Source organism: Thunnus thynnus, chromosome 22 (assembly GCF_963924715.1).
Source record: "Thunnus thynnus chromosome 22, fThuThy2.1, whole genome shotgun sequence".
NCBI lineage: Eukaryota > Metazoa > Chordata > Actinopteri > Scombriformes > Scombridae > Thunnus > Thunnus thynnus.
The window spans coordinates 11553498-11581050 of NC_089538.1; the positions used below are offsets into that span (position 1 = coordinate 11553498).

Here is a 27553-nt window from a genome sequence, read left to right on the forward strand (position 1 = left end):
TGTGTGTGGTATTAAAACTAATATTGGCAACACTTGGAATCACTATCACTTTTAAACAAAACTTTGCTCCCTGCTCTCTTTTGAGCTGCGCGGTTTTCAAGATACGTATCTCCCCCGACATCCAAGGAAACGGTTGAGGATTATTCTAGTGAGTTTATCTTTGCCCTTTTGAGATAGAACTCACGCACTTGTGTCTGCGCTCCAAAAGAACACTTTCCGTGTCCCTGCCTTGAAGCGGAGATAAGATGTACATTTGAATACATATATGAAAAGGGTCTAGCACTTGTGTCAAAAGAGGATTCATTACATGAGCTCTATTGTCTTCTAAAGAATGGTTGTATATCACCAGTGTTTAAAAGAATGGAATTGGAGTGCAGCTATATGAACTCTAACACTCATCTAAATTAATTATCATACAGGGCCAAGCTTTTATTGTATAATTTAAACAATACATGCGGTATAAACTTTAACCGCACTCCTCTCCTGAAAGCAGTTTTACTGGATTTATTTGGATTTTTGTTTTTTTTTTTCTAATGTTGAATTTGAATCAGCTCTCTCCAGCATGTGCCATATTTAAACATTAATGGAATTTTTGGTGCGCACAGCCAGATGGATATCTACAACATGTGCAGAGTCACGGCTTTACCTTTCAGCTGGAGGAATTGCATCACCTAATGCCTGTTGTGTTTAAAAATAAAATATATGGATTAATTTCAAAGAGGCTAGCTGAGCAAGTTTGATCTCAGTGCAGGTGGATTACTCTGCCTTCAAAATAACAAGAAAAGGAGTCTTATTAAAAATTCTAAGAAATTGCAACAGTCCTCAAGTCTGATATGTTCCTTATATAAAATAGAAGTATTTATGAACACGAATTCCTAAAAACAAAACATTAATCTAGCTGGCAAAAGTAGCTTTATCGTCTCTATTTCCTTGTTTCTTTTTTTTTAATTCAAAGTAGTTTATTATGGTCACATTCAGTGCAAAAAGATTAGATTTTCCTTTGTTGTAACTCTTCACATGCACTAGTAGTGGTTTGGAGTGAAGTAAATATCTACTAAGGTCAAAGATTTGTCTTTCAAGCATTCACTATTACTCACAGTAGCACTGGAATTTCTGAGATTCTGAAAAGAGTTATTTGAGTTATTTAAACATTTAATAGTTGTCATTGTTGCTACGATCCAGTGCAAAAAAAAAAATCAGAAACATCTCTGTGAAGACCTTTCACGTCCAGACAAAGCTTGTGGAAGACAAGGCCAAATGCTTCTTCTTATTAATCAGTTACATTCCGAAGCACAGCAGCTTCTGAGTCGCTAAACTTCACTTAAGACATCATTTGCGCTTTGTTTCGTTTAATCTGTACGTGTGAGCGCTAGAATTGAGTGTTATTTTGTTCTTTCAAAAAATGTCTACCGCTGCTGATCAGCCTTTGTGGTGTCAGTTCAGGTTTCTCTACTCTCATGAAACAATGTGGGGTTTAGACGTCGCTGGGAACAGCAGCTAACTGGAGGTAAACACATTCTTTCTCAGAAGAAATGCCCATCATGGGAGGAGTGCATCCCCTGAGGTGATAACCTTTGTCTGGACTGACCTCAAATCCGTGTGTTGTCTGACAAACTAAGAAACCAGAAAAATCTGTGCAGCTCAGTCTAGTTTTTCTCCAGTTCTTCTTTTCCTTTTTTGTCTGTGTATGTATTAACACTATGTTTTTATTTTCAGGTTTATTGCTTCATGTTAATTTGAGATTTTTCATTTGAAATCAGTAAATGGAAAAGTAGATATTTTACATAAAATACACTCACTGCTGCGTTCAGGATGTAGATATTGCTGGAGGACAGAACATTAGCGATCTGAACTCACATATGGACCTTAATTTTTGCCCTGCAGAATGTTTCCATTAAGTTGACACTGTTGTTGAATACAGATTATTGAATATACAGTCACCACAAGTTCACATGTGCTAAACCCCCCCCCCCCCCCCGCCCCAATACATTTCTTCTCCAAACTAAGTGGTAATAAAAAGTAAATAAATTGGAAAGAAAAACAAATTACGAGGCAGGATTTGTTCTATGTGTAGGCTTCAGTGAGTGGAGGAATGTACAAATAGAACAAATCAGGGAGGGAAAATGTTGTGACTGTTGTATATATTTGTCTCATCCATCATCGTGAGCCATAAACAGGCCCATTCTCTCCTCTCAGTTACAAGACATTATTTTAGTCATCACCTCAGCGAAAGTGCCCACTCGTCCAAACACGCAGCAAAAAAAAAAAAAAAAAAAAAAACAGGAAAAGCATGTGTTTATCAAGCTGAGCTCGTGCTTCACTTAAGTCTCCTGGACGGCTGCCAAGCAAAGGACCTCATAGATGAATCCATATGTCGCCCCCATAAACTCCCAGTATGAACTCCGATTTTTTTTTTTAAATACTCAAGAAGTCCGTGTTTCTAGTTGATCATCTCCACATATCCAGAGTAGTAGTGCCTTAGTGCCACTGTATTTGTCTCAGCTTCTTGTTGCACTGGGATGAAGTGCGGCTTATCTTCCAAATACAGTATTAGAGAGAGGGAAAACTGTGTGATGTAAAAATCTTATGAAAGCTACTAATCTGTGTGAATGGCTAAGAGGGATTATGCTTGTCAGGAGGAAGAAAAAAAAAATGAGCTCAAGATGCTCTTTTTTTTTTTTTTGGGAGAAATAGCATTGAATTTATGTAAGCGGAGGAAGTAGTTCATGAGAGATGATCAATCTTGACCTTTGTTTGACCATCCCTAATGAAACTCTTATTCCCTACTTAATAGAGTTAGATAAAGGTCATTCATATAACACATGCACATAAACACTCCGTCTTCCCTATACTGAACAGTCACTTTATTTATTTCTGCTTAGTTCCACATAGTTAATCCTATAAAAAAGGAATATGGGTGATGTTTTGTCACCCATAATGTTTGTGCAAACAGTCTGACGGAGCTTGATGTGTTTTTTTTTTTCCTCCGGTTTTGCAGCACGTTGCCGACGCCACCCAGCAGGCAGGCGACGCGGCAGTGCGTTAATCTCAACCGCAGTTGTCTCTATCATCTGTGACTGTTCATACTGATCGATCATCTGTTGAATATGTAGGTGCACGGAGGTGTTCATCCGTGTCGGCGCGGTGATATGTGAGCTTAAGCACTTGAGAACAGTGAGCCCCTTCAGCGATGCACTTTAAATCCTCCACACCCACACTCGGCCATTGTATTTATGTTGTATACATTCATTCCCCATTTTCCCACTTCTGCCTTTTTTTAATCTGCGTTGAGCAGCTCTCTCTGTGTTTTTTGGAAACAAACTCACGCAGCTTTAGAATAAAGACAGAATTTGGCGGGCGGATTCAGTAGTGCCATTATAGATAATTTGTCAACGTGCCTGTGTGTAGGTTGTTTGAATATGTATGTAGCAATTCTCCATAGCCATCCAGATTTGCATATAACCCCGAGGTTTAAAAGGTTACTTCTTACTGAAGGCTTGTCCATTTGAATACGGACACCAGAAAAGAAAACCGTACGTGAAAGTGATTGTAAAACAGCGTATTGTGTACTTCCAAGTTGCCCTCGACCTTCTAACCCCTGACCGGTGTGATATAGCTGGTCAGTATATAATATATATAATGTGATGCATAAGGTTGCCAGTACATGTACATACAGCACAGAAGCAAGAAAAAATGTATAAAAAATCAGTCCTATACAAACATGTGTAAGGAACCTTTTTCACAACTTTTCATATATTGTATTCTGTCATTTAAAGATGTCAAATTTCTTCTGTTATAATTCATATATTTATGTGACTCAGATGGTGCTTTCCTGCAAAATTATGATGATGCTTTCGAATGCAACCAAGACAAAGAAACTCCTTTTGTAGTTATAATAAGCGGTCTCAGTGGCTGGCCTTAGACTTCATTTTGTTGTTTTGGAAAGTACAAAATGAAAAATCTTTGAAAATTCGGCCAGCTGCAAACTACTGCTGACCTTTTTAGAGAAGGGAAAGAAACAGAGTGTCCAAGAAAAGGAGGAAGCTATCAAATTAACTCTGTCGAGGATGCACAAATGAATTTTGCTTTGTCGCTTCCTGGCATGACTGGGCACTTAGAGCCTCGCATACTGAAAGCACAGTGTATGCTTATACGGTGGATGTTAAGCACACATGAAGAAGCCTTACCTTAGTGCCTAACAACAGCACTATGAATGAAATATTTAACTCTGCGATAATTCTCTCACTTAAAATGTTCCTTTGTTAAGTAAGTGTAGTTTCACTCAGTTCAATCTTACACACTCAACCCTCCTGAGCACTTAGAGAGCATTAGCATGGTTGTTAGAGTTTGTTTTATAATCCCCAGCTTGGGGTATCTTTGAAGTAACTCCAAAAATAATTGGAACATATAAAAGATACATTATTCTATAGCAGCTCTACAACAGTTGATATATGCTCCTTAACAAGCTTCTTCTACGTGAACAATAGGCTTCCACAGGGACTTGAACTGATAATTCTTCTTTTCGTTAAGGAGCTACATTAACAGTTACCTTGTAATACTTCTTCTCAAGAGTCAAATGCACAGTGCTTAAGGCCAATGGTTCCCTTCTTTTTGTAACATTTTCCTCAGGTTTTCATGGGATTTGTTGTTTTTTTTTTGTTTTGTTTTGTTTTTGTGTTTTTTGTGCTGAGCCAGGAGACAGGCTGAATGAGAAAAGATGGATGTTGCAGCGTACAGCTGGGAAAGATAATGAATGAAGTCGACCGTGGGTGGCGAAGACCATCACTAAAGCATAATGGGTCCCAACAGAGGGATGGGGATATTGACCCGTCCGTCACTTTTTTTTTCCTCCTCGCTCCCCTCCCTCCCTTTCTTACAAATACAAACTCTCACAAGTGTGTACACAGCCTGACACGCGCACACACACACACACACACTGCAGTAAAGCAAACAATACCAGGATGCACTTTGTCTTTGCGCACACACACACACAATTATACAACTTTCTCTCTCCTGAGCCTGTGTGTGTGTGTGGACACTTTGGATGTGTTTGCACTTTTTAACTGAAAGCAAATGGAGAGTTTGTGCTCCCTGACAGAGACTGTTTCATCAGACATGTAGGAACTGTGGAAGAACTCCAGAGACATCCCCTTAATGCGGAATTCCAGCTTAACCATCTCCGTTCTTATTTGACTTACTTGGGGCAAATGTCTTTGATATTGATTCTATTCTGGAAAATCCCTCAAAGCAATTTGGTGTGTTGGAAGCTTGGAAATATTTAAAAACTGGCAAACCCTTCTGTCTTTCCACTTGTTTGGTATTTTTCCTCCCGATATAAATCATATGAGTTCTGAAAGGGAATGGTGGTGCACACCAATTGTCTTTTATTACTCTCCAATGTGGATAAATCTGTTTCGCAGCTGCGCTGTCCCTGTCTCAAGTCCTCTAGCTGATTCCTTTTCCCTTTCTCTATCTGTTATAGATTCATTTATTCACCTATTCATCCGTTCACTTATTTTATTTTCATCCCATGTCAGTGGTCAATAGACTGAGGGGACTCAACCCACTTACTGTCATCAGAGGCAGCAGTGGGATCAGCCAGTGATTATAGTGATTACAGTTTGTGCTTACATAGGGCTCGGGTGCTTTGTGCCACATCTCCCCTCGTCAGCTGGCAGTCTGAGCTCTAATCTGCCAGTTATAACAAACAGCAGACAAGGGAACAGGAGGAAAAAGCTATAAGGGAGGAAAGGCAGGGATGTGGATAAAAAGGAGTGGTTAGTAGCCAAATTACAAAGTGGGGTTTTGTGTCCTCTTTTAGAATCTTATAACGAGTGGTATCCAGTTGACCATGTAGTCCTTCAACAGCTTCTGTCCGAATTAAGAGTTTATAACAGCTGGAATCTGTGTATTATTGTTTTATGTATGTACAGTATCAAAGGAGGAAGCAGTTTTGTTTATTGTGTGCTTGTGAATCCTGAGCTTCCAGCAAGATGCCAATTAGAGCATTTAGCTTGCAGTAGCTTCAAACCACCTGCTGTGTATTTTTTTCCCCATAGTGCATCTGTGTGAACCAGTTATTCATTTATATATATAAATCTATCACTCCAACTGAATCCATTTCCCTCTCCCCCACCAGTTCAAAGGCCTCTATCAGAGCCAAGTGTCTGATGAAATCCTGATTACCCCCCTAATTGGTAATTGTGAAGTCGCTGCGGCACGTGGCGTGAGCAGCTTCTCCCGCTATCGATCCCCTCCCACTCCACCATTGATTTGCACTTAATGCCTTTAATTAGAATTATTTCTCCACCTTATTTTATTCCCTCACAATATGCAGGCGCCTTCAAGACGCTGTGGAAAAACAGATCAGGAGGTATTTGTGGCTGCGTGTTCAGAGGTAAAAAATAAATGCACAGCGGTGATATAAAAAAAAAAAAAAGGGATTTTGAATATAGGTCAAGATAGATGTTAAGGCTGGGATTAAGTTTGCAATCCACGTTTAATGCACGTTATGAAGTTTAATCCCTCAAGAGGAAGTTATTACAAATTGATTAAAATTCCAGATTTGGTTCTAGCTTAACTTCTGTGGCAGCATTGTTGAATTTAAAAATAATCCTATATGCACCATTTCATTGCTTCAAAACATAAAATAGTGCTCTGCAAAAAAACCCCAAAACAACAGCTGGAGTACAAATCAAACTATATCTATGTACGTGTCCATTCATGCAAGAATCTGTCTGTGTGCCTCTGCTCCAACCCCTGGCTAGTTACATCTCTCCTATCCATCTCACTTCTAATTCCATGTGACACTTAATCTTAACTTGTGTTCTCACCCACTGATTACGAAACCCCCCAGTTCTAAATAGAATAAACCAGAAATGGTAGGAAGTGTGTAGAGATGAGAAGAGCTGCCTCTGTAATTGTTTCTCAGTTTCATAGGCTTGACCCCTTATTTATTTGACTGGCATTTATTGCCTGGGAATTAACTCTTCATAGGCAGGGATGGGTGAGACAGTGACTGAGGGTGAGTGAATGAGTGGCAGAGGGTTAGGCCAGGGCGGGAAGGTTCATGAACCCATAAAGAGAGACTCGGCAGACCATATCTCATTACTGGGTCGGCTTGAAATGAGATGGGCCCCTCTTTGCTTGTCCCTCACTGGTTCGATTGATTAGTCGGCAGCCAATCAATGTTAATTAAGGTGTAGAGAATCCTTTAATTGTGGCTTATGAATCATCGTGTCAGACCCTGCCTTGACCTTCACCAGACTTACACTGCGAACGGCCTCACTGGAGAATAAATACCTTTTTATATATTGCAAGATAATGATAGTCGGCAAATGAGTATAGATTTGATGGACGGCGATCCTGTATGTACTGTAGCTCCTAGCAGCGGGTCTCATGAAGATCACACACACAATGGGTACTCAAATAGAAACCAGACTGACCTTCATATCCTGTTTCTCATTTTGCAAAACAGATGCAGAGCACCGGCAGATCAATACTTGTCAAAACGTTTAAGAGTTAATGTTGCGAGATAAGTGTTGCTATTATGTGTGACGAGAGGCTCTCCGTGCATATGAAGTGGGGCTTTGATTGATGACTGCCAAAAACAAAATGGCACATGAGAACACCACCGGCACCATAATTGTGTTTTTTAATGAAGACCTACATTTCACGTTGGAGCTGATTTCCCACTCAGTTGATTGTGTCCCCTCCCCTGCCCAATCCTCCTCTACCACTGCTGCCACTACCATCCATCATGCAGTAATAACAATGTAACCTGTACATGGTTTAAAGCCTGGTTGTAGGTCCATGACTTCCAAATCTACTCTTCAACAGACAGATGAATTTACCCATGACAGTGCGTCCTGACCCTAAAAGAAGGGTTAACTTTACAATTTTTCAAAATTAAACCTGTCGCACAGTTCTTCTCCAATATACCATGCTTTATTTTCCTAACTTGCCTTCATCCGAGGTTGTTTCCTGTCTTTAGTGGATCAATTAGTCATGTGACTTAGAACCCTAATTTTTGAGTCAATTACAGCTGCAATGAATACATTTTAAAAAAAAATGTATTTTCTATTAAATGTCAGAAAACAGTAAAGAATGTCTTCAGATGTCTTGTTATTTCCAACCAACAGTAAAAAATATTAAATTTACACTGATACAAGACAGTAAAAGCAGCAAATCCTCACATGGGAGAAGCTGGAACAAGAGAATGTTTTAAAGAGTGATTAATCAATTATCAAAGTAGTTGCTGATTGATTTTGTCCATCGGCTAATCTATTAATTGACTAATTGTTTCAGTACCACAGTCAGATGACCTCAAAACATCCGTCCTTTATTTAAAATTCTTATGATTTTTAAAAGATCCCATTTTTCGAGAATAAACATAATCAACTGAACCTAAAAATGGTGTCAGATCACTTCCTCATTTAACTCTCTCTTGCTTAAATTGCCAAATTTAGAAATCTTATCAGTCACTATATATTGTATTTTCCATATATGTAAGGGAAGAGACCAGATGAACCATTTCCATAACGGGTGAAGACAGGATTAAGAACTTTGAACTGCATTAACCACACAAAAAGCATCTAAATAATGTGCCATAATGTGTGATTTTGCTCTTGTTGCTTTGATTTTTTCTTCTTCTCTGAATTAATATGACCTTTTCTCTGTTTTCAGATGTAATAACCGGACCCAGTGTGCTGTCGTGGCCGGACCAGACGTATTTCCTGACCCGTGCCCAGGAACCTACAAATATCTGGAAGTCCAATATGAATGTGTACCCTACAGTATGTATTCCTTCATTCTCTCACACTCTCAGTCGTCTCCTAATGCTCTTACCCATCCTAATTTCCTCCTAACAGCGGTGGTGACTCATCAACAACCCAATCAACATGCATGTCAGCAATGTTCCAAATGTTCAATATATTGTGAAAGTGTCATCCAGTTTTGCAGAAGAGATTAAAAATTTAGCAGTGGCTGTGATGTTTCCTGTGATCTGAAAAGCATAACACCCTGCAGGAGAACAGGAAATATCATTGACAGTGTTGTTTACATGTGAAACATGGGACAGTATATCATTGTGGAGGAATGTTTACCCATTGACAAGATACTGCTGTTTGTCAGTCCTTTTGTTGTAACTGACATGAGACACACTTTCTTCATTTTCTTCATCCTGCATGGTATCTATTATGTCAACAATGTGCCAGCTTATGCTCAATTTCCTTATGACAGTACCAACATCTTCTTTGTGTGTGCCCCACTGATAATATAGTAAGTCTAGCTTAATACTGTAGATGTTATAATAGTAAGACATGCTCAATAATTTCAGACTCAGAAAAATAACACAACTGTGAGAAGTGTGGTGACAACAAAAAGAAAGAGAATAAAAATGCTCATGTGTTATATGTATTCAGTCAGAGATAGTTTTAGCTACGTTTCACTTTTAGATGGTGCTTGTCAGTGCCTTCCCATCAGTTCCCTGAGTTCACAGCACTTTAATATCTTTGAGGAATCATGTCTGATCATGTCATGTCTCTGTTAGCATGGCAGCAAGAAAGGCTGTTTGACTTTCATCAAAAATGAAACATACTTGTTGTTTTCGGTTCAATTCAGCTCAGTGGATGCCAGTTAATGTTCAGACTAGTGAGGCATCTCTTAAGGGAGAAAATAAAAAAGAATTTAATTAGTGCAGCAGGTGAAAAACACTGTCAGCCGGCACATAACTTGAGTGGAAACATTTGGGCAGGGAGTGGAAGGATCAGCATGGGGTGACAGGATGAACACACAGCGAGGAAGTCCAGGTGAGGCCAGAGGAAGTAGCATGGACACTGCCATATGACCTTAAGTATTGTGCATTGTGACCTTTGAAGTGGAACACCAAAGTCATAATAATTATTCCTGCCAACAGCCTGACAAATCATGTGGCTTGCTCAGAAATGAGATAAAACTAGAAATATTGGGTCATGGGCATTTTTCTGTACAGTCTGCAGCTGCTCAGTTCATATGAACTCTAATAATTCAAATTCAAATCAAAACCATCTTTTTAACATTTGATGTCCTTACATGGCTCCCTCAGTAGTCTGCCTGACAGGAGCTTTCATGTGGTGAAGTAAAAATAATTTCTACCTGTGATCCAGAGCTGGCAGATGGCTCTTTCATACCTGGCTCTTTGCAACATGGACATTTTGCTATCCCAGCCACCCAGTGTCAGTGTCTTTCCTAGCTGTTCATGTTGAACACACTGATCCAACCAAATGCAAGCTACTGCAACACTTTTTTTTCAGTACTTAAACAGACTGTGTGGTTTGCTTTAAATGCCGATTTTGGACTTTTCAACCAATACTGTTGAATTAAGCTCTTGGCAACTACTCTATTTTAACCTAGCATGCCGCAATTTGTCCTAAAAAGCTTACCTGTAGACGTGCCAGTGTTGGGAACTGGCGATGTGTAAATATTTTCTACCTAGCATAGCAAGGGGTGATATATGGTGGTCTTTGTGTGCGTCTTGATGACAGTCTTGCTTTCTTTGGTAATGCTCTTATGGTGGTCATTGCCCACTAGAGGGAGGACTCATCTTTTTTCATCTTGGTTTGCCCAATCCTGATTTCTTTTGTTCCTGATCCCACCAAGTTACATGGATTATGCCATTGCCGGTCCCATCCTATCCTTATCCTATTACTTTGAAATTAGGCTACCAATGTATGCCTGAATTTAAAAGTAAGAACACATTATGACTCTTGGTAAAAATGACTTCTGTCCAATGCAGAGGCTTGGTTTTCCTGATCCCTGACCCAATGTAATGCCCCTCCTGTCCCAAGGTAATCCTGCTTGACCCATTAGACCCACAGCATTCCCAATTAGTCGTCTGCCTCACCAACCCATCTTACACCACTGGAGGGAGACACAGGAGTGATTCTTTTTTATTCTCCTTCGCCCAATCCAAAATAATTTCTTTCCCATCCCCCATGGTTGCATAGTTTATGTCATTTCCAATCCCACCCCATCCTGATACCTTTACTTTCACTTTCATATAATATTGACGGCCGTCCACTGCAGAGGCTTGGTTTTTTAGTCTTGACCATATCACCGCAACACAATGTAATAGCCCACCTGTCCCATGGGAATCCCTTAGCAGTAATGAATCTCATTACCAATTAGTCTGCCTTGACTGCCCATCTTCCACCACTAGAGGGTGACACAGGAGTGATTCTTATTTATTCTGTTTTGCCCCTAAATTATTTCTTCTCGACCCCACACAATTGCATGGCTTATGTCATTGCCATTCCCATCGGTATCCCATCACTGTCAACTTAGACTACTGAAGTGTCCTTCCTGACTTTATATTGACAACATAGTGACACATTATGACTCCATTTAAAAAGGCTCTCATCCAATGCAGGGGCTTGTTTTTCCCACCCTGTCCCAATCCCTGTGACACAATTTAGTAGCCCTCCCGTCTGATGGGAGTTCCACTTCCATTCCCATTCAGTTCTTTGCCTCAAGTACCCACCTCCCACCTTCTTTTACAATGTTATAGTCAACTTTTTCCTAAGAAAAGATAAGTCAAAAAATGTTGCAGTATTTTTGGAAAACTGTTACTGGCAGCTTCTTTCCTTGTAACATCAGGGCCGCCTATTAGGGGTGCACTAGGGAGGAAAACGAGGGCACCTTGTCTGTTATAACGATGGTTTTTGCCCAGAACCATTGAGAGATACGAAATTCTGCTGGCATTGTATAAATATTGAAGCAATGTAGGCGTTTATTTGTATATTGAGCAAGGAAGAAAAGTGTAATCACAAACAGTCACTGGAGACAGATTTTGAGACCCATTTTATCGTAGGGTGTGAATGCAATTCATCTGTGACAGCCCAGTGGACTATCTTCTTACCTCCCAAATGAAGCGATCAGATCCCTCTAGTTGGAATGAGCCACATTTAGAGACGGTTCCTTGTGTTTGTTTTTCTTACTTAAAATTTTAACGGTTTAAATTACATTTCCTGAGTTTCTATCAATGGACGCTGATTGGCATTGAATGGGCAGTGAAATCTTCAAAAAAAAAAGGCTAAATAGGTTTCGAGTGGTTTGTGCGTCATTTGTTGACAAATCATTAGGGATTTACATTGGCAAAGTGGTAAGGTTTGAGACATGGTAGCTCAATTGTGGATGGGATTTTAAAACAAGTCTCCTTACCAAGTTCCCGAGACAGACTGAAGGATTTGAGTGTCTAATAAGAGAATCAGCCACCCATGACTTCAACCCTCCTTCAGTGTTGGAGTCTTGACTCTGTATTCCACTGACAAGCTCTCCCTCTCAGTCCTAATACTCTTTTTCTTCCAAGTCTCCCTCACTTTCACTTACATTGTGTCCTTTAAGTGCTCTCACTGCTTTTTCCCTCCCTATATCCCTTTATTTGCTCCCCTTGCTCCCTTTCCTCACAATCTCAACTACCCCTCCTCTCTTCTCCACGACCTTCACTGACGGCTTTTATCTGTATTCTGCTTGGGGAGCTTCTTTTCTTTTAGGGTAAATTACCACACTCCTCTCCATATCTTTATAAGCTGGCAATATTGTACAATCACATCTGCCATTAATAACAGCAGAAGAGTGTGCTAAATCGATGGACACATGCTACAGATACAATATTGATTTTATTAATCAGTGATTTGATCCGCTCCATCAGTTGTAATGGGGAAAAAAAAGTTACAATTACCAACAAGAGTGCCAGTGTTTGCCTGTGCTGTGTGACAGTGTCACCGCACAAGGCAATCCATCATATTTTCATTTCAGCTGCCGTCTGCATAATTATTTTATATGGACAACTAGCATGATATTGAACAATGAATGAAATAAAACAGCACTGCTAGAAAGGTGAAATGGTAAAAAAGAAAATTGATACGTCCTGCATTTGAAAAGGAAGTACTTAATACATTCAAACTAAATAGAATTTGCTTGTATTTACTCCTGTAGGTCATAATGGAGTCATGTGAACATCAGAGTACACTCATTTTTCATTTGCCAGAGGAGACTTTCCTCTTTGTACTAGTGCAGTTTGTGCATGCTCCCCCATGCACTTTACAGATTAGTAAGGCTACCCTCAGGCAGAAGTGATGTGCTGACCCTTTATGATGACTCATAAACATGACTGTGCTCCAATGGCTGACACATGTCTCTGTCCCGCCCTCTCACCTTGACTCTCCATGGTTCAGTGGAGAGATGCCCATCTATTCTCTTAGTGCCTTATTAAAAGCTTTCTTCCTCGCTTGCTCTGTCTTTCTTTCTGTGTAACTTTCACTTTAACAGCTCCTTCCAAAGGTCGAGCTCATAAGAGGTCAACACAACTGTGCCTCCCTCCTACCCACCCAGTATTCTTCCTCAGCAGTAATGAAGCTCTTACATCTCTTTGGTGGCACCTCAAATTCTCTGACTTGTCACAGAGGGAAGTGCATTCAAACCTGGGTTGCCATGCCCTGCTGTTGAAATTGTCTTTCTGTTGCTGACAGCTTGCTGTTACCTTTCTTGTCCTCCTCCCATAGCATCAACCATCTCCCTTCAGTAATTAGGTGTACCTCTCTGTATAGTTTCCATGGAAAATTGACTGATTTGGTCCAGGCGGGTGGTCAAACCCCTGTCCCTCCCTCCCCCAAAAAAATGAGGTAGGGAATAATTACACATCTTTTCAGGAAATGCTTTTGTTCAGTTCACTTTTCAAAATTGACACTTCAGTGTGTATGGCAGATGAGGTAGAGGGAAAGTGAGAGACAGAAAGGCAGAGACAAGAAGAGAGCAGGAGAACAAAGGAAGAAAACCTGCTGGTAGTCTGTTGCTATACATAAGCTACTAGTTCCCCCCACTGTTTGTAGCTAATAAGGACAATGTAAAATCCTGTCTTGCACAGTGGGATCCAGCTCAGCCCTGTCAGATATGGCTCACACTTTGGAAGCTAAGCCAGGACATATAATCATGCAATCAATTCTCCAATTTGAATGGTGCAGCGTAATCCTGAGCTCATACCTCATCACCACTTTCCATGTAATTTTTCAAGTTCTTTTATTTCCAACGTGCCTAATTGGTTTTTAATTCATTTTGCTAATAATAACACACCTAACAGGTTCGGGGGGTGGGAGGGTGTGGGGGGGTTCTAATTGAATAATGGAGTAGATTGTTTTGGCAAGTTTTACTCAGCACCTGCTACCAATCTCTGCCCTTCTGTGTTGGCAGGTGAAACCATGAAATTAATGCTCTACACATGGCTATCACTTACAATGCAGCTTGGGCATAATACGGTGTGATTACAGGGGCCATTATGCAGTGGTCACACCTAAGGTAAACACCACCTGTGTGACCAGGATGGGACTTCATGGTTAGAATGTGGACTCTGCAATTGGTTATGCATTTCAAATCTTCCTCTCATCAGGGTAGATAGTTTTTAAATGTCTCTAAGCATCTAAGGATTTTAGATTATTTATACAAATGATTTCTCAGCTGATGGGTAAATGTAGATGTGCTTTAATAGTTGCTCGCACTCAGTACTCAAGCACATCATCAGCACTCTAGCTTACATAGACCCAGGCTGTTCTCTTTGCCTTGGATAATCTTGTGGCAACTTTTAAGCTTCTTGAAGAGTAGATCACTCCATTTGATGCTATCAGTAAATCTACTAAGCAGATTGTATGGAAGTTTAGTGGCTTTTTGCCCTTGAGCTCTCCTATCCACACGTTCATCAGGTCTAGTGTGGGAGTCGGCACCGTGACAGCAGATACATCACACAACCACACCCTCCTCGCTCCCCGCTGAAATGCCAGTGAGCATTAGCCGGCTTGTTCAGACAGCTTTTTTTCTCTTCTCCCCACCTGAGCGACCAGCTCCACTTCTTCCCATGTGTGAAGGGGGCCTGTAATGCCATCTCATCACTCAGTGACAGCTGACCACTCCCCAACCCATACAGCAAGCTCTGATGACTATGACTTTCTGTCACATATCTCACACGCCAGATCCACACCGGTGTTGTGATCTGAATTCGCAGGGATTGATCTTGTCACAACACATCGGCTTTAAACTGTTAACATCTTAACATTAACTGTTAACATCTGAAAGTCCAACTGATATTAAGAGTCAAAAATAATGTAAATGTGATTTTTATTTATGTAAATGTATTGTTTATATTATCATCACAAAGAAGAAATAGATTTGAGATATTTCAGAAATCCTACTTTTATCTAATGCTGTGTGTCAGTGCCAGATTGACAGTCCAGTCAGCAGGCTGAGACTGCTGCAGGAGCATGTAGAGACAAAGTAAACAAAGTTGCACTGGTATCTGTAACTGGTATCTGACACCAGCATCTAAACTGACCAATCTTGACATGTTTTCAAGCTTTTTAATTTGCTAAAGTTACAGCTTACGAGTTGATTAACTATCTAGGCTGAAAAATTACATCAGCAATGCAGTATGTTATCCCCAGTGGATAGTTTAGTACCAGCAAGCCAAGGTGCAGTGCTAGGCATACCTTTCTATATAAGAAAAAGGCATTAGCAAGAAATCTAATGAGGGTTGTTGCTAAAAGTCTGAGGCTCTTGTTTTGTGTGGCAGGCTGCCTTCTGGCTGTGAGTCCGTGACTGTCTGCCTATGATTAAACGATGATATGTTATTGCTTAATGCAAATACAGTTTAAATTGAAATGATTTGATTAGCTTCAGGCTAAGAAATCCAGATCTACATAGATGCAGAACCAACAGCTTTCTGGCAGATGAATGCACAGAGGGCACAATTATGAAACCAAAAACTACATAAAAGTATACATTTGCATACAGATTTTTTTTTTTCCCTGAAAGGATAGTACAGGACACGTGATTTACAGAGCAGATATGTATATTGAGATAGAGGAAAAACTCATACAATAGATCTTTTCACTGAACACATTTTGACATGTCACAATAAGAAAAAGCACAGGTGTAAATTATAAAATTAATTCCACAGCTTCAGATTCAGCATCAAGGAACATTAATATCTAAGGATGGTATTAGACACACCTGTGCTTTTGCAACCATGACAGGTCAAAATGTCTGCTGTGAAAAAAGCCTATAGTGCTGGCTGATACGCTTAAGAGCAATATTGTGATGTCAGTAAGAATATACTTCTGATATTGACATATATGACAAAATGGCAAAATAATATACTGTATACAGCAATTAAATTGATGTTCAGTGCAAGTAATTGCATATGTTCAACTGGAACAGCTCATTTTGGTCGTTACATAATTTATGAAGACAACAGAATTTTGTAGATATGATCATATTATCATGATGCAATTCAATGAAAAGTTGATAAATCACATTTGATTCTTCGCTCAGCCCTACTTGTTTTTACATCATGTTTACGTGAGGTTTTTCAGATTAACAAGAGGTTTTATTTAGAATAAAAGTGTGGTATGACACAGTAACAGAAAAAACTAGGAAAAATAATCTCAGTTGAGAGCCAAGATAATTGCATGTAGAGGCTGTGATTACCAATGTGGATAAATGGTGGTGTGAAAGGGTTGAATCTGGACATTTGGAAACTGTTTTTCCCCACTAATGGCTGAATAAGCTGGTGTAATATATCAGGTTCTTGTTCCGTAGCAGCTGCTCTTTAGCTCAATGACATACATACAGAGTCATTCTTGCATTTTTTTTCTAAACAAAAGGTGCGCGCACTCCAACATATCAGAATAAATGCTCATGCACATTGAACACACTTCCAGTAATGTTCATGAAAATATCCATTTATATAACATAAGCTAAGCTTTTATCTCCATGCTTCCTCCACCAGCCACAGCACATGTCTGAAAACTTGTTGGGGTGCCAAGTGTCGAGGATATAGCACTAATTAGAGGCTGGTCTCTTCAGGGGGTCTCTTCTTTTAATGATCACCCTACTAATCAAAGCTCAATTTCCATTTCCTTGTCTTTTTTTCCCTCTTTGTTCACTGGTGTTCCACCACGTCCAGCCACACACCAGACTAAACACCCTCTTTGTTTTCTCCCTTACAATCACCGCGTCCCTCTGTTCTCCTCCATAATTTCAAGGTCCTTAGAAATCAAGACATATTTTAGGAGGTGCAATTAGGTTATTTCTGCTCCAGTTGCGGCTATGTTCCACAAAAAATATATTTAATTTTGTTTTGCCTGGGCTGCACTTGTCTTTTCTCCCTCCGTTGGCTGGTCCCACGTGGGAAGCAGTTTGGATGAGCGCCAAGTCCTTGCACCTGTCCCTCAAAGAGAGAGACAAACACACATGCATGCCCACAGACAGAAGAACAAGCACACACACACACACACACACACACACAACATCCTGCATTGTCAAGGTTATAAGATAGCATAGCTGCTTCCCAGTAGGAGGGAGAGAGAGAAGTGATGGAGACAGAAAGGAGACACTAGGGAAGAGATTGAATAAGTACGAAAGGGGAGCACAAAGAGAGCAGACAAGTGGTTGAAAGAAAAAGAGGGCTGTTGAGAAATGGAACCTGTAATGATGGTATGGGAGACTCATGAGCACCAACTGAGGGAAATGATAGGAAAAAAATGAGAGAGATGAAGAGAGAATACAGAGAAAGAGAGATGGTAGCCTGCACGTCCTCCTCCATCCTTAGGCACATGCTATTCAAAGCCCCGTAATTTGTGTCATTAATTAAAAAGCTGACGGGATGGAGTTAAGGGGTTTGCACTCTGCAACTCCTTGGTTGAGAGAGAGGGAAAAGAAAAAAGAGAGGGGGGGAAATATTGCAAAAAATATTGCAGCCATTCCTCCATGAATCTCTATTAGCGGCTAATGATACAATTCTGATACCTCTCAACCATTAGTGTGAAATTGGGAAGCATTAATTATTCAAATGAAAATCCATACGACTGCCGCTCACATGACAGGGTCGGCGCTCACAGTAGCTAAAGGTCTTCATTGTTAGCTGCTCGGCATGTGTCTTGAGCAGGAAGTAGAAGACAGTAAGTATGCAGATTGACTGCTGAGGTGAAAATTATACTTGAAATTATGCAATATCTGAACATACATTTTGGACTATATTATGCAGTGGCAATATAATTGAATTTTATAGGGTATGTTATGGCTGAACAGCAGGCTGCTTCAGCATTGTCTCCCTACATTATCTGCACTGTAAAAAGCTGACTTCTGTGCATACAAGAAAAAGTACTTTCTCCTTCTCTGTAAGTTTTTGATTGTAATGAACAGATGGTGCATGCCATGATTTTTCTTTTTCTTTCCAAAGGAAGCCACACATGTAGGTTGCCCATTCATGTTATTAAATTTGGTACGACAGCTTGACCAATTAGGTAAGCTGCACAATCAGCCATGTTACTGTTTCCAACTTTATGTGTTTGGCAGGGTGAACGACACAACAGCCAAACTGTTACAAGCTGCATGAGCACGGTTCAGTGAGTCATTGTTTTGCCCAAACCTGGATTGTAGCTATATTTACTCAAACCATGGCCTGGAAGAAGCCTTTTCTGATTGGTTGAGTCCATAATTATCATTTTCATAATGTGGACATAAGTGTTCTATTCTCAGTTAAATCTGTGGATAAATCTGAATTGGGGAGTATAAAGTAACATCGACATCTCATAATCCCAAACTGCTCCAGTGGTGCTGCTCAGCAGTCAAAAGATAAGACCTCTTGCACTGGGCTGCTTTCAGGTGTGCCTGTATGCCACTGTGTGAAGCAGGGTATTGGTGAAAAAGAGCAGACTGGTTCTTTGCACATCTATCCCGGATAATGAATGTAAAATAGAGGACTTCCTGCATGTCCATTGGCAAGTTAATACATCTTCAATACATCTTCAGTTAATAGATCTTCTCCTTCTCTTCTCCCCGCTAATGATGGCGTTCCTCTCTCTGGTTTACTTTGGCAGCCGATGACGGCTGATTAAGGCCGGTCATCTTTTCGTTTTCCTCAAGAAAAAATTTGCCAGAATCTTGAGAGTCATCCCAAGCCTTGATTATGAAATGTAGCAGACTATAAAGTAATGGACTTCTTTCTTACAGTATTTCAACTTTTTTTCCATCAAATTGGTGCACTTAATTGTCAAATTAACAGTGACAGTTGAAACCACATATGTTGCGTAGTAGTCAAGAGCTTGTAGGGTACATCCCACAGATGCATCATGAAATTGGTGTATTTTTATTTATTTTTTTGCTAAATTTATCAGTGCTTTTAAATAATTTGATGGCCACTCTATGCTCATTATCTCTTATTTAAATAATTACCTTGTTCAGTGTTTTAAAGTTGATTTTATTGAAGCATAGTGTGTTAGAGAGTTGTGTGAATACCATTAACATCGTCAATACACGATTCATTGTAGCATCACCACTAATTGTATTTCTGTATACCTTTAAATGATCTCTAAATGAGTACACCATAGGTAAAGTGCCATTGTAAAAACAGAGTAGAAAGAACATTGGGTGCATGCTGAACTGTATTTTTATTCACTAAATGCTGTGTCCTTAAACATCAGAACAGAGCTTTATCAAGTGTTTTGGAGCAGAAGCACAGACATTCCTCATGGGTCTATTTTATGTGATTGAAGAGGATGAAACCCTTGCATAGTAAGTACAAGTACCTCTGAAAGGGCCCTTATTTCTTTTATTTGTATTTGTGTGCATATATTTTTGTTAAATTTCATTTTTTTCAGACATCACAGAGGGCAGGAGAGAAAGACAAGAAGAAGGAATAGAAAAGGATAGGACAAGACAGCTAAGTGCTTTTTAGTGACTCAGTGACAGCCATGACCAAAATCTTATTAAGGTCACAATAGGGGTAATGGGGTGGAGTAAAGGAGGTTTTCAAATGAATCAATTCTCGGTCTCACTCTGCTTTCCCACTGCTCCGCTTGTTTGTGATACACCGTAAACATGGGTGTCCAAGGCTCATATTGCAGGTATATCTCAGCCCGTTCTTTATTTGCAGAGCAACTTGATGAACAAACTGGTTTTAGTGATCTAAAGGGTGACCTTGCTGCATCCAGCAGCGTCTTCTGGTCAGACGACAAGGACCACATACTGTACAGTAGCCCTGGGAGTGGCGTTATTTCCTTGTCAGGGATTTCATCCACATCCTTTACTCCCTTCTCACACCATCTCCCCCGGCGATTGCGTCGTATACAACTTCTCACATCCCCAACGTTAATGCCTTTTTCTATAGATCATTACCCTCCTCTCCCCTCGCCACTGTTAGCGATCGCTCAATCAGAAACGCCGGCCTCCCCGTGGTCCCTGTTGTGTGGCTGTTGCTCATGGGAGGTGAAGAGGCTTCGATCGAGGGACGTTTGTCTGTTTACTTTGATGTGATCTATGAGGTCCATATGCAGTTCCGAGTTATTGGCAAATTTGAGTTGCCAGTAATGGTGATTCAGACTTAGCCCAGAGCTATTGTTGCTGGGGCTTGGTATGGACTTATCGTGTTTCAATGACAGCTGGAGTGTTTGCCGTTGATGAGGTGCTGTGCTGTGCCAGCGTACAATTTTATGATCTGACAAACACAGACGACTTGTTGAAAGCCTTTCCCCTCCCCATTATTTTTCTCTCTTTTTTGGTCTTTCCCTCGCTCGACGCAGCCCCACCTCATTCTCTCTTTTTCATTGGCTCACCACCTTGCATTTATATTGTTCTCCTCTAATAACTTTCCCATCTTTCAAACTTTACACCCCCCGCCCCTACCCACTGACCTCCATACCTCACTCTGTTGTACTCTCCATTTGGAGGAGCGGACTCTTGTAAGCCCTGGTAACAGAGGTTAATCCTCTCTTATTAGAACCGGGATTACTGGAGGGGAAGGGACAGGAACAGGCCGCTGGGTGGATGCTAACCCCTACTACAAATTGAAGAGACCAGCAAAATGCCATGACTGACATAAAAAGCCAGTCCAATCAGAGCAAGAGATATATAGAGTGTAAATATAATAGCCTCAACCGTTTTTCTGCAGACATTCAGTGTACTTATTGAGCTGTAAGTTGAAATACCTTTTACATTTCACTTTCCCCTGCAGTTATTCACATTTGATATGAAAAAACACGTCTTTCATGCCAATAATTAATATATACAAGTACATACTGTACTGTATTTTTAAAGCTGTGCTGATCAATGTTTTCATATTAACAAATGAACAATGTTTAATGTGAAAGGGATTGCTTGTAGTGAATTATCACCTGACTTTGCTGTTCCTCTCTGTTCTAAGAAGCATTTTAGCGTCATTTATCTTATTGTTTTGGTTTTACAGGCTGTGACTTTACTGTGTTGGTTCATTTTAGTCGATCTTGTTTCCAACAGCAGCAGCCAGCTGTTTTCAGAAAAAAAGCTCTGATAAAAGCATTGTACACTACCTGCCCAACACAAAATGGCAGCCAAAGTTAGCAACTAGCTAAAGCTATTTTCCCCAGGCTTTGGTGGGGACCAAAACAGAGCTAAAAATAAAAGTTCTGTTCTCCAGGCCAGAAATCAGACTCCAAAAGAATCATAATGTTGCTTTGTGTTGGCTGGATGTGTGCATATGCAACTGTTAGCTAACATTTTTGAAAATATATCAGTGTTTGTGCAGGTTTCAAATTTAGATCTCAATCCAGGTTTAATCAATATCAAGGACATTATCCATTATTTTCTTATTATAACACTTGTACAAAACAATTTAAAATGATTACATAGTTTTACCTCATACCTGAGGTAGCTATATACTAATGATCATTAACCTGTTTAGGTCACAAATTACAGACTTTTATTTTGAGACTACAGCTGTGTGTAGAATGTTTTTCTTCCAGTTGTACATTGGACTTAAAAAAATCTTTATTGTAAAGGGCAATATGTTTGAATGTTTGAACAGTTAAATTGTGCACTGAATGTTAAAAAAAAAACAATCATCTACATCTGTTTTGTACATTTCCATCACTCAGACATCATTGCAAAAAACATTATGTACAAAATTTTGCCTCAAGAACTAATTAAGTTGTCTTTTTCCCACAGGCGCATGTGTGAAGCAGTACTTTTCTTCTTCCGAAAGGCTTACGATTAAATGTTTTGCGAGGCTGTTCCACTAACCCTAAGCTCCTCTCGTACTTTTGTATGACTGTTATGAAATAAAGACTTTTCCCAATTATCACATCATTAATCTGTTCTTAATTTTTTTTGTTCTTTCTTTTTCTCCCCTTCATGCCTAAAAATAGAAGTGGAACAAAAAGGTAACTAAATGCCAACAACTTTTCTTTTCCCACCTGCATTTTCATTTGGGTATGTGCTTGCATTTTACGGTGACGGGTTGCTACAGCAGTTTTTTGTTTTTTTTGTCTTTTTTTTAAAACATTTTGTAGGTGCGTTCTCATTGTATGGTTCATTGTTATGGTTTAAAATGTCATTCATGGGGAAAATGAAATTATTCAGGGAAATGGTGTTGGAAATATACTTAATGAGCAAATATTGATTAAATTTCTTTTTTCAGAATATGTTTTTCTTTCTTTAGTTCTGTACACGGAGCAGCATCCAAAACAGTGAAAACTGCAAAAGACTCCTGCCTTCATTCCTTGTTCATCAATAGCATCACAGATTGACAGTTTTTTGACATTGTCACATGCAGTATACAATAACTCTTCAGGGTAGGGGAGGGTAAGCTGCTTTCCAGTGAAATCCTGAGACCCTGTGATCTTTTTATTCCCTGTAATAACTGAAGATTATTCCAACTCTGTTTTATGAGCTGCATAATATTAAAGTTGAGGGCCATATAGGCTGATCAATAGCTTGTCCAATAAGCTGTCAGCATTTTTGACTATAGCTCTAATATGATGATGACTATAACCTTCAGGGACTCACTAGTCAATACTGGAGACAGATCATAGCAGTCATATTCTTACCTTATCAGCACTGCATGATGCTGCAGAACATATGCTAAGTCTGCACTTGAGCCCCAAGAGCATTGTGTGTTTGTAGTGTTACCTTTTAAGATGAGCAGGAAATATATCTCTAAGTCCTTTGACAGACTGGAAATAGAATCATTATACAAGAGTCAAGAGTTCTGTTTTAATAGCTATGCAATACATTTTAAGTTTCATAGTAGTCATTAATTTATGGTATATCACTGGAATCTGTGGTAAAGAGAATGAGCAATGAAGGTGTAGGGGGAATTAAAAACATTTTATAGAGATGACTGTACTGCTGTGGTAACAGTTTTTGTGAAATTCCCCATGAAAGCCATGATTGCTTTGTATTACTTCTCTAATATCTTTCATTCACTCCTCCATCTTTGTGCTTACATCCTTTAAAGGCATATTGTACAACCTCCTCAGAGCCCTGTGTGCTGTCAGTACAAAGCTTACCTACTCTGACCTTGTACCCTAGCACATTTTGTCGTTTTCAACCATAGAAACAGCCCTCTTAGCATTTAGCACAGCAACTGCCGAGATGTGTGCTGAGGTGCTATGTCAACGGGACGCATCTTGCCACATTTTTCACCTGCAGGTAGACAACATGTTTAATCTTAAGAGATTACAAGGAAAAGAAGCTTCTGTTTTCTCTGTCTCTTTCTCCCCCTCCTCAGAGTGCACAGCTCTTACCTCTCGACGGATCTGCAGCTAGAACCTGTCAGCGCAGCGTCAGGCTGCGGGCCCATTACAATGAAAGGAGCTTTCACACATGCACTTTTATTTGTGATGTATTCTGGGCCTATACCTGTGGAAAAAGGAAAAGCTCCACTGTCTAAATTCTTTAGCTATTTACTATTATTAATGAATAATTGTCATTCCCCTTTTTTAGTCAATAAAGTCATGATAATGTTTTATTTTATTTCATTTAACAGTCTTTCCTTGTTGACAGAACTCACTATACTGTACCTCTTTCTTAGACCAAAACAGATGATATTTATAGTTTAGTTGAAATGATTAACTTACTTTACATTTCTAGTATTCAAATCCATACTTTAGATGTCATGTTTTTAGAAAGACAGACAATTATAATTGTTTCAGTCTAATCCCTAATGAACTGAAATCAGCTTTAGCAAATGGGGCCCACTATTGACCTGCTCCAGCTGTATTGCCTTGGCCCAGCTTTATCAGATTTGAGTACAAACCAGTTCACGTGTAATTAGTTTATTGTGTGTGGTGTTGTAAATCATGCCACAGACTAAAAATGTCATTTGGATGAAATAATGGACAGGCAATCATTATATGGATGATGTAATTACTATATTTTTGCTTTTCTGCTTTGCTTTGTTTCTCCTAAAGGGCTGCCTCAGCCAATAATTACAACATTGCTATTTATCAAAATCTTTTAACTTTGGATTTATGTGTTTAATGCTATTTATTAAGAACGGCCAGGACTGCCATCAGAGTGTTTTCAATGAAAGAAAAGAATTAAACATTTTTTTCTTGTGCAGTTATATTTAATTTAGTACGGATGTCCAGAGAAGCCATTCTGTGAAACAAATAAAAACAGAAGAGAACTTAAATGTTAATGTGTGTGAGTCAGCCAGTGGTGAGTTTTAACAGTTTGACATCCTCTTACTTGTTTTTGCTCTACATTAAGTCAGAAGAGATAACCTTCACTTGATCTATTCACACACCCCCTACAAACTCTTAAGTCTGTTCGTTCAGTGGCATTGTAAGCTGATTGCCTTCAGGGTCAGAGTCTAACTGAATTAGAGGAATCTTATATAAAAATTGTAAACAGTAATAAGTAATTGAGACCAAAACAGCACTTTAATGAATTTGAGACACAACTCGAAATAATGAAAATGGTGGTTGTGTTTGTATATTGGCTATTTCATGTTTAATTTTAATTTACATGCTTTGGAGTAATCCAATGAATTGCATTACAAATTGCATTTTTTGTAGGACAATCAGTAATCTTTTCTGCATTAAATCTAAATCTGATCATCCTTACACTGATTAAAATGGTGTGACTCAACATCTTGGTCCTTCACAGGGAGGAATAAGCTGTGGATTTTAACATTAATGTTGTTGCATCCAGTTGCTGTATTATTTATTGATTTATAATACCTGCCAATGTAACTCTGTACTTGTTTTTCCCCTATTTTGGCTCCTCAGTATTCCTGTGCCCAGGGCTTCTGCGCAGGGTGTACCAGAGCGAACACCTATTTGAATCGGACCACCAGTCTGGAGCTTGGTGCAAAGACCCTCTCCAAGCATCCGATAAGATCTACTATATGCCCTGGACACCCTACCGCACCGACACATTGACTGAATACTCCTCCAAAGAAGACTTCATTGCCGGAAGGCCAACAACGACCTACAAACTCCCACATCGTGTCGACGGCACAGGCTTTGTGGTCTACGACGGGGCGCTCTTCTTCAACAAGGAGCGCACACGCAACATTGTCAAGTTTGACCTGCGAACTCGTATCAAGAGTGGCGAGGCCATCATTGCTAATGCCAACTACCATGACACATCACCATACCGCTGGGGTGGGAAATCTGACATCGACTTGGCTGTTGATGAAAATGGCCTGTGGGTGATTTATGCCACTGAGCAGAACAACGGGCGGATTGTCATCAGCCAGCTCAATCCCTACACGTTGCGCGTTGAGGGGACCTGGGACACGGCTTATGACAAGCGTTCTGCATCCAACGCCTTCATGATCTGTGGGATCCTTTATGTGGTGAAGTCAGTATATGAGGATGATGACAATGAAGCAACAGGAAACAAGATTGACTACATCTACAACACAGAGCTAAGTAAAGATGGGTTCCTGGACATCCCGTTCCCCAACTCTTATCAGTATATTGCCGCCGTGGATTACAATCCCAGAGACAATCTGCTGTATGTTTGGAACAATTACCATGTTGTGAAGTACTCGTTAGACTTTGGGGCACTGGACAACAGACTTGGTAAGACCAATTTAACTTCTTATTATCATTTTCAGTGTTAGGATCAGTGCCATTTGCATTGAATTGTGTAAATGACAAATGAATGTACCCTGAGGTGCTTGACATTCTGGATGATGTGTTTTTTTTAATTGAGAATTAGAGAGATGACACATTTGAGCTTGCATTAAAATTATTATTATTTCTGCAATGGACTGTGGCACGGCACAGGTAGTACTTGTAAAATATTTGTTGTTTGGTCTATGGAACACTAAACCTTTTCGCTGTACTAGCTACTAACAGGCCTTGATTGCTTTGATTACAAGCAAGATTGCCAGGCCTTGATGCCTTGATTGCCAACAACAACAAAATGATGCAGGACTAACCGAAAACCCTGCAGTCACTATACTCATCCCCCACACCGTCTCTCGCACTCACTGCCTGGTTGGGGGTCACCCTGCTCTAATCCTCTTCTCGTTTTGCCAAACTGCGCAATGAGCTTCCCTACTTCAGAGATGAGGGTTATCTTTCATTGTCCAAATGCCAATCTTTGACGATGACAATAATAACGTAATTTCCTCTGGTAGTCCGGTAGTAGTACAATAAAAACTATTGACCAATTTCAAATGTCATTCATGGTCCCAAGAGGCACTAATTTTGGTAACTCACTCACTGTTCCTCTACAACAACTATCAAGCCCACATTTTCAATTCACCCCAACAAATGTAATTGACAGATTACCAGTTTCAGATTCATGCTCCGTAGACGATGAACCCTTTCCATAAGGCACCACCAACAGGCCAAACCCCCTTTTTTACCCAAGTCATTTTATAATCTAATGGGCAGATTGCTATACAGTTTCCTTGACAAATTCATACTTTCAAGAGGATAACCTCTTTTTTTCTTTTAATGACCCCTTCCCTTTAGCACTACCCTGAGAACAGATATTATGTTTAGCCTTGCAACCTGTACGTCTCCAAGAATAGCACAATTATCAGTATGTTGTTTGTTTCACCCAACATTTCTGTATTGGCAAGCTTTTACTTACACTTAACTCTTGTGTTGTTTTCATATTTTGAAAAAGAAAGACATAATATAAAAATATAAATATATAACATGTAGCACCTCAAGACAGTGTGGGCTGTTGATAATTGGCTATATGAAACACTGCTCAATGTGTTATTTCTGTATTTCTAATTAATCATCAAAATGGAAGTGAAACAAAGTTTAAATCCCCCTTTAGTCAAAAACATGTTTTGCTTTTTGTTACATCACTTGGATGTTTGATCTTCACTATGCAGTGTGATGTATGTCCGACCCAAAAGGCTGTTTCAAATTAATCTGTTGAAGAGAGAAAGTACTGTGTTCACCTTAAATTTGAGTTCAAGACATGTACATACAAGATTATTTTGTGGCATCACAACTAGTTTGAAGCTTTAACAATATGTGAATCTTTATCAGGCACAAAAATGATAAATTATATTTCATCTTTTAGTGGGTTTAACACTGACAATTTTTCACATTTTCTGCTTTAGCCACAAGCTAGAATGTTTTAATAACTCTAGCTGTTGCCTTTGCAAAGGAACAAGCAACTGCTCACATTAAACGTCCCAAAACTCCTTTGAAAAGTCTAATTTTCTCCACTCCATTGTTCTTTTTATAAATTGGTGCTTGTTGGGAAGCATGAAACAGAAAAAAAGAAC

The 27553-nt window shown here is 39.6% G+C and overlaps 1 protein-coding gene across 9 annotated transcripts in view; it reads left to right on the forward strand.

Moving 5' to 3' along the window:
* Positions 1-27553, forward strand: part of LOC137174134 (adhesion G protein-coupled receptor L3-like) — a 245605-nt gene that overhangs the window by 133467 nt on the left and 84585 nt on the right. For all 9 annotated transcript variants that reach the window (XM_067579248.1, XM_067579249.1, XM_067579247.1 and 6 more), the window contains 2 exons: positions 8686-8795; positions 25074-25874. In XM_067579248.1, the coding sequence (XP_067435349.1) occupies positions 8686-8795; positions 25074-25874 (911 nt within the window). The remainder of the gene's footprint in view (positions 1-8685; positions 8796-25073; positions 25875-27553) is intronic.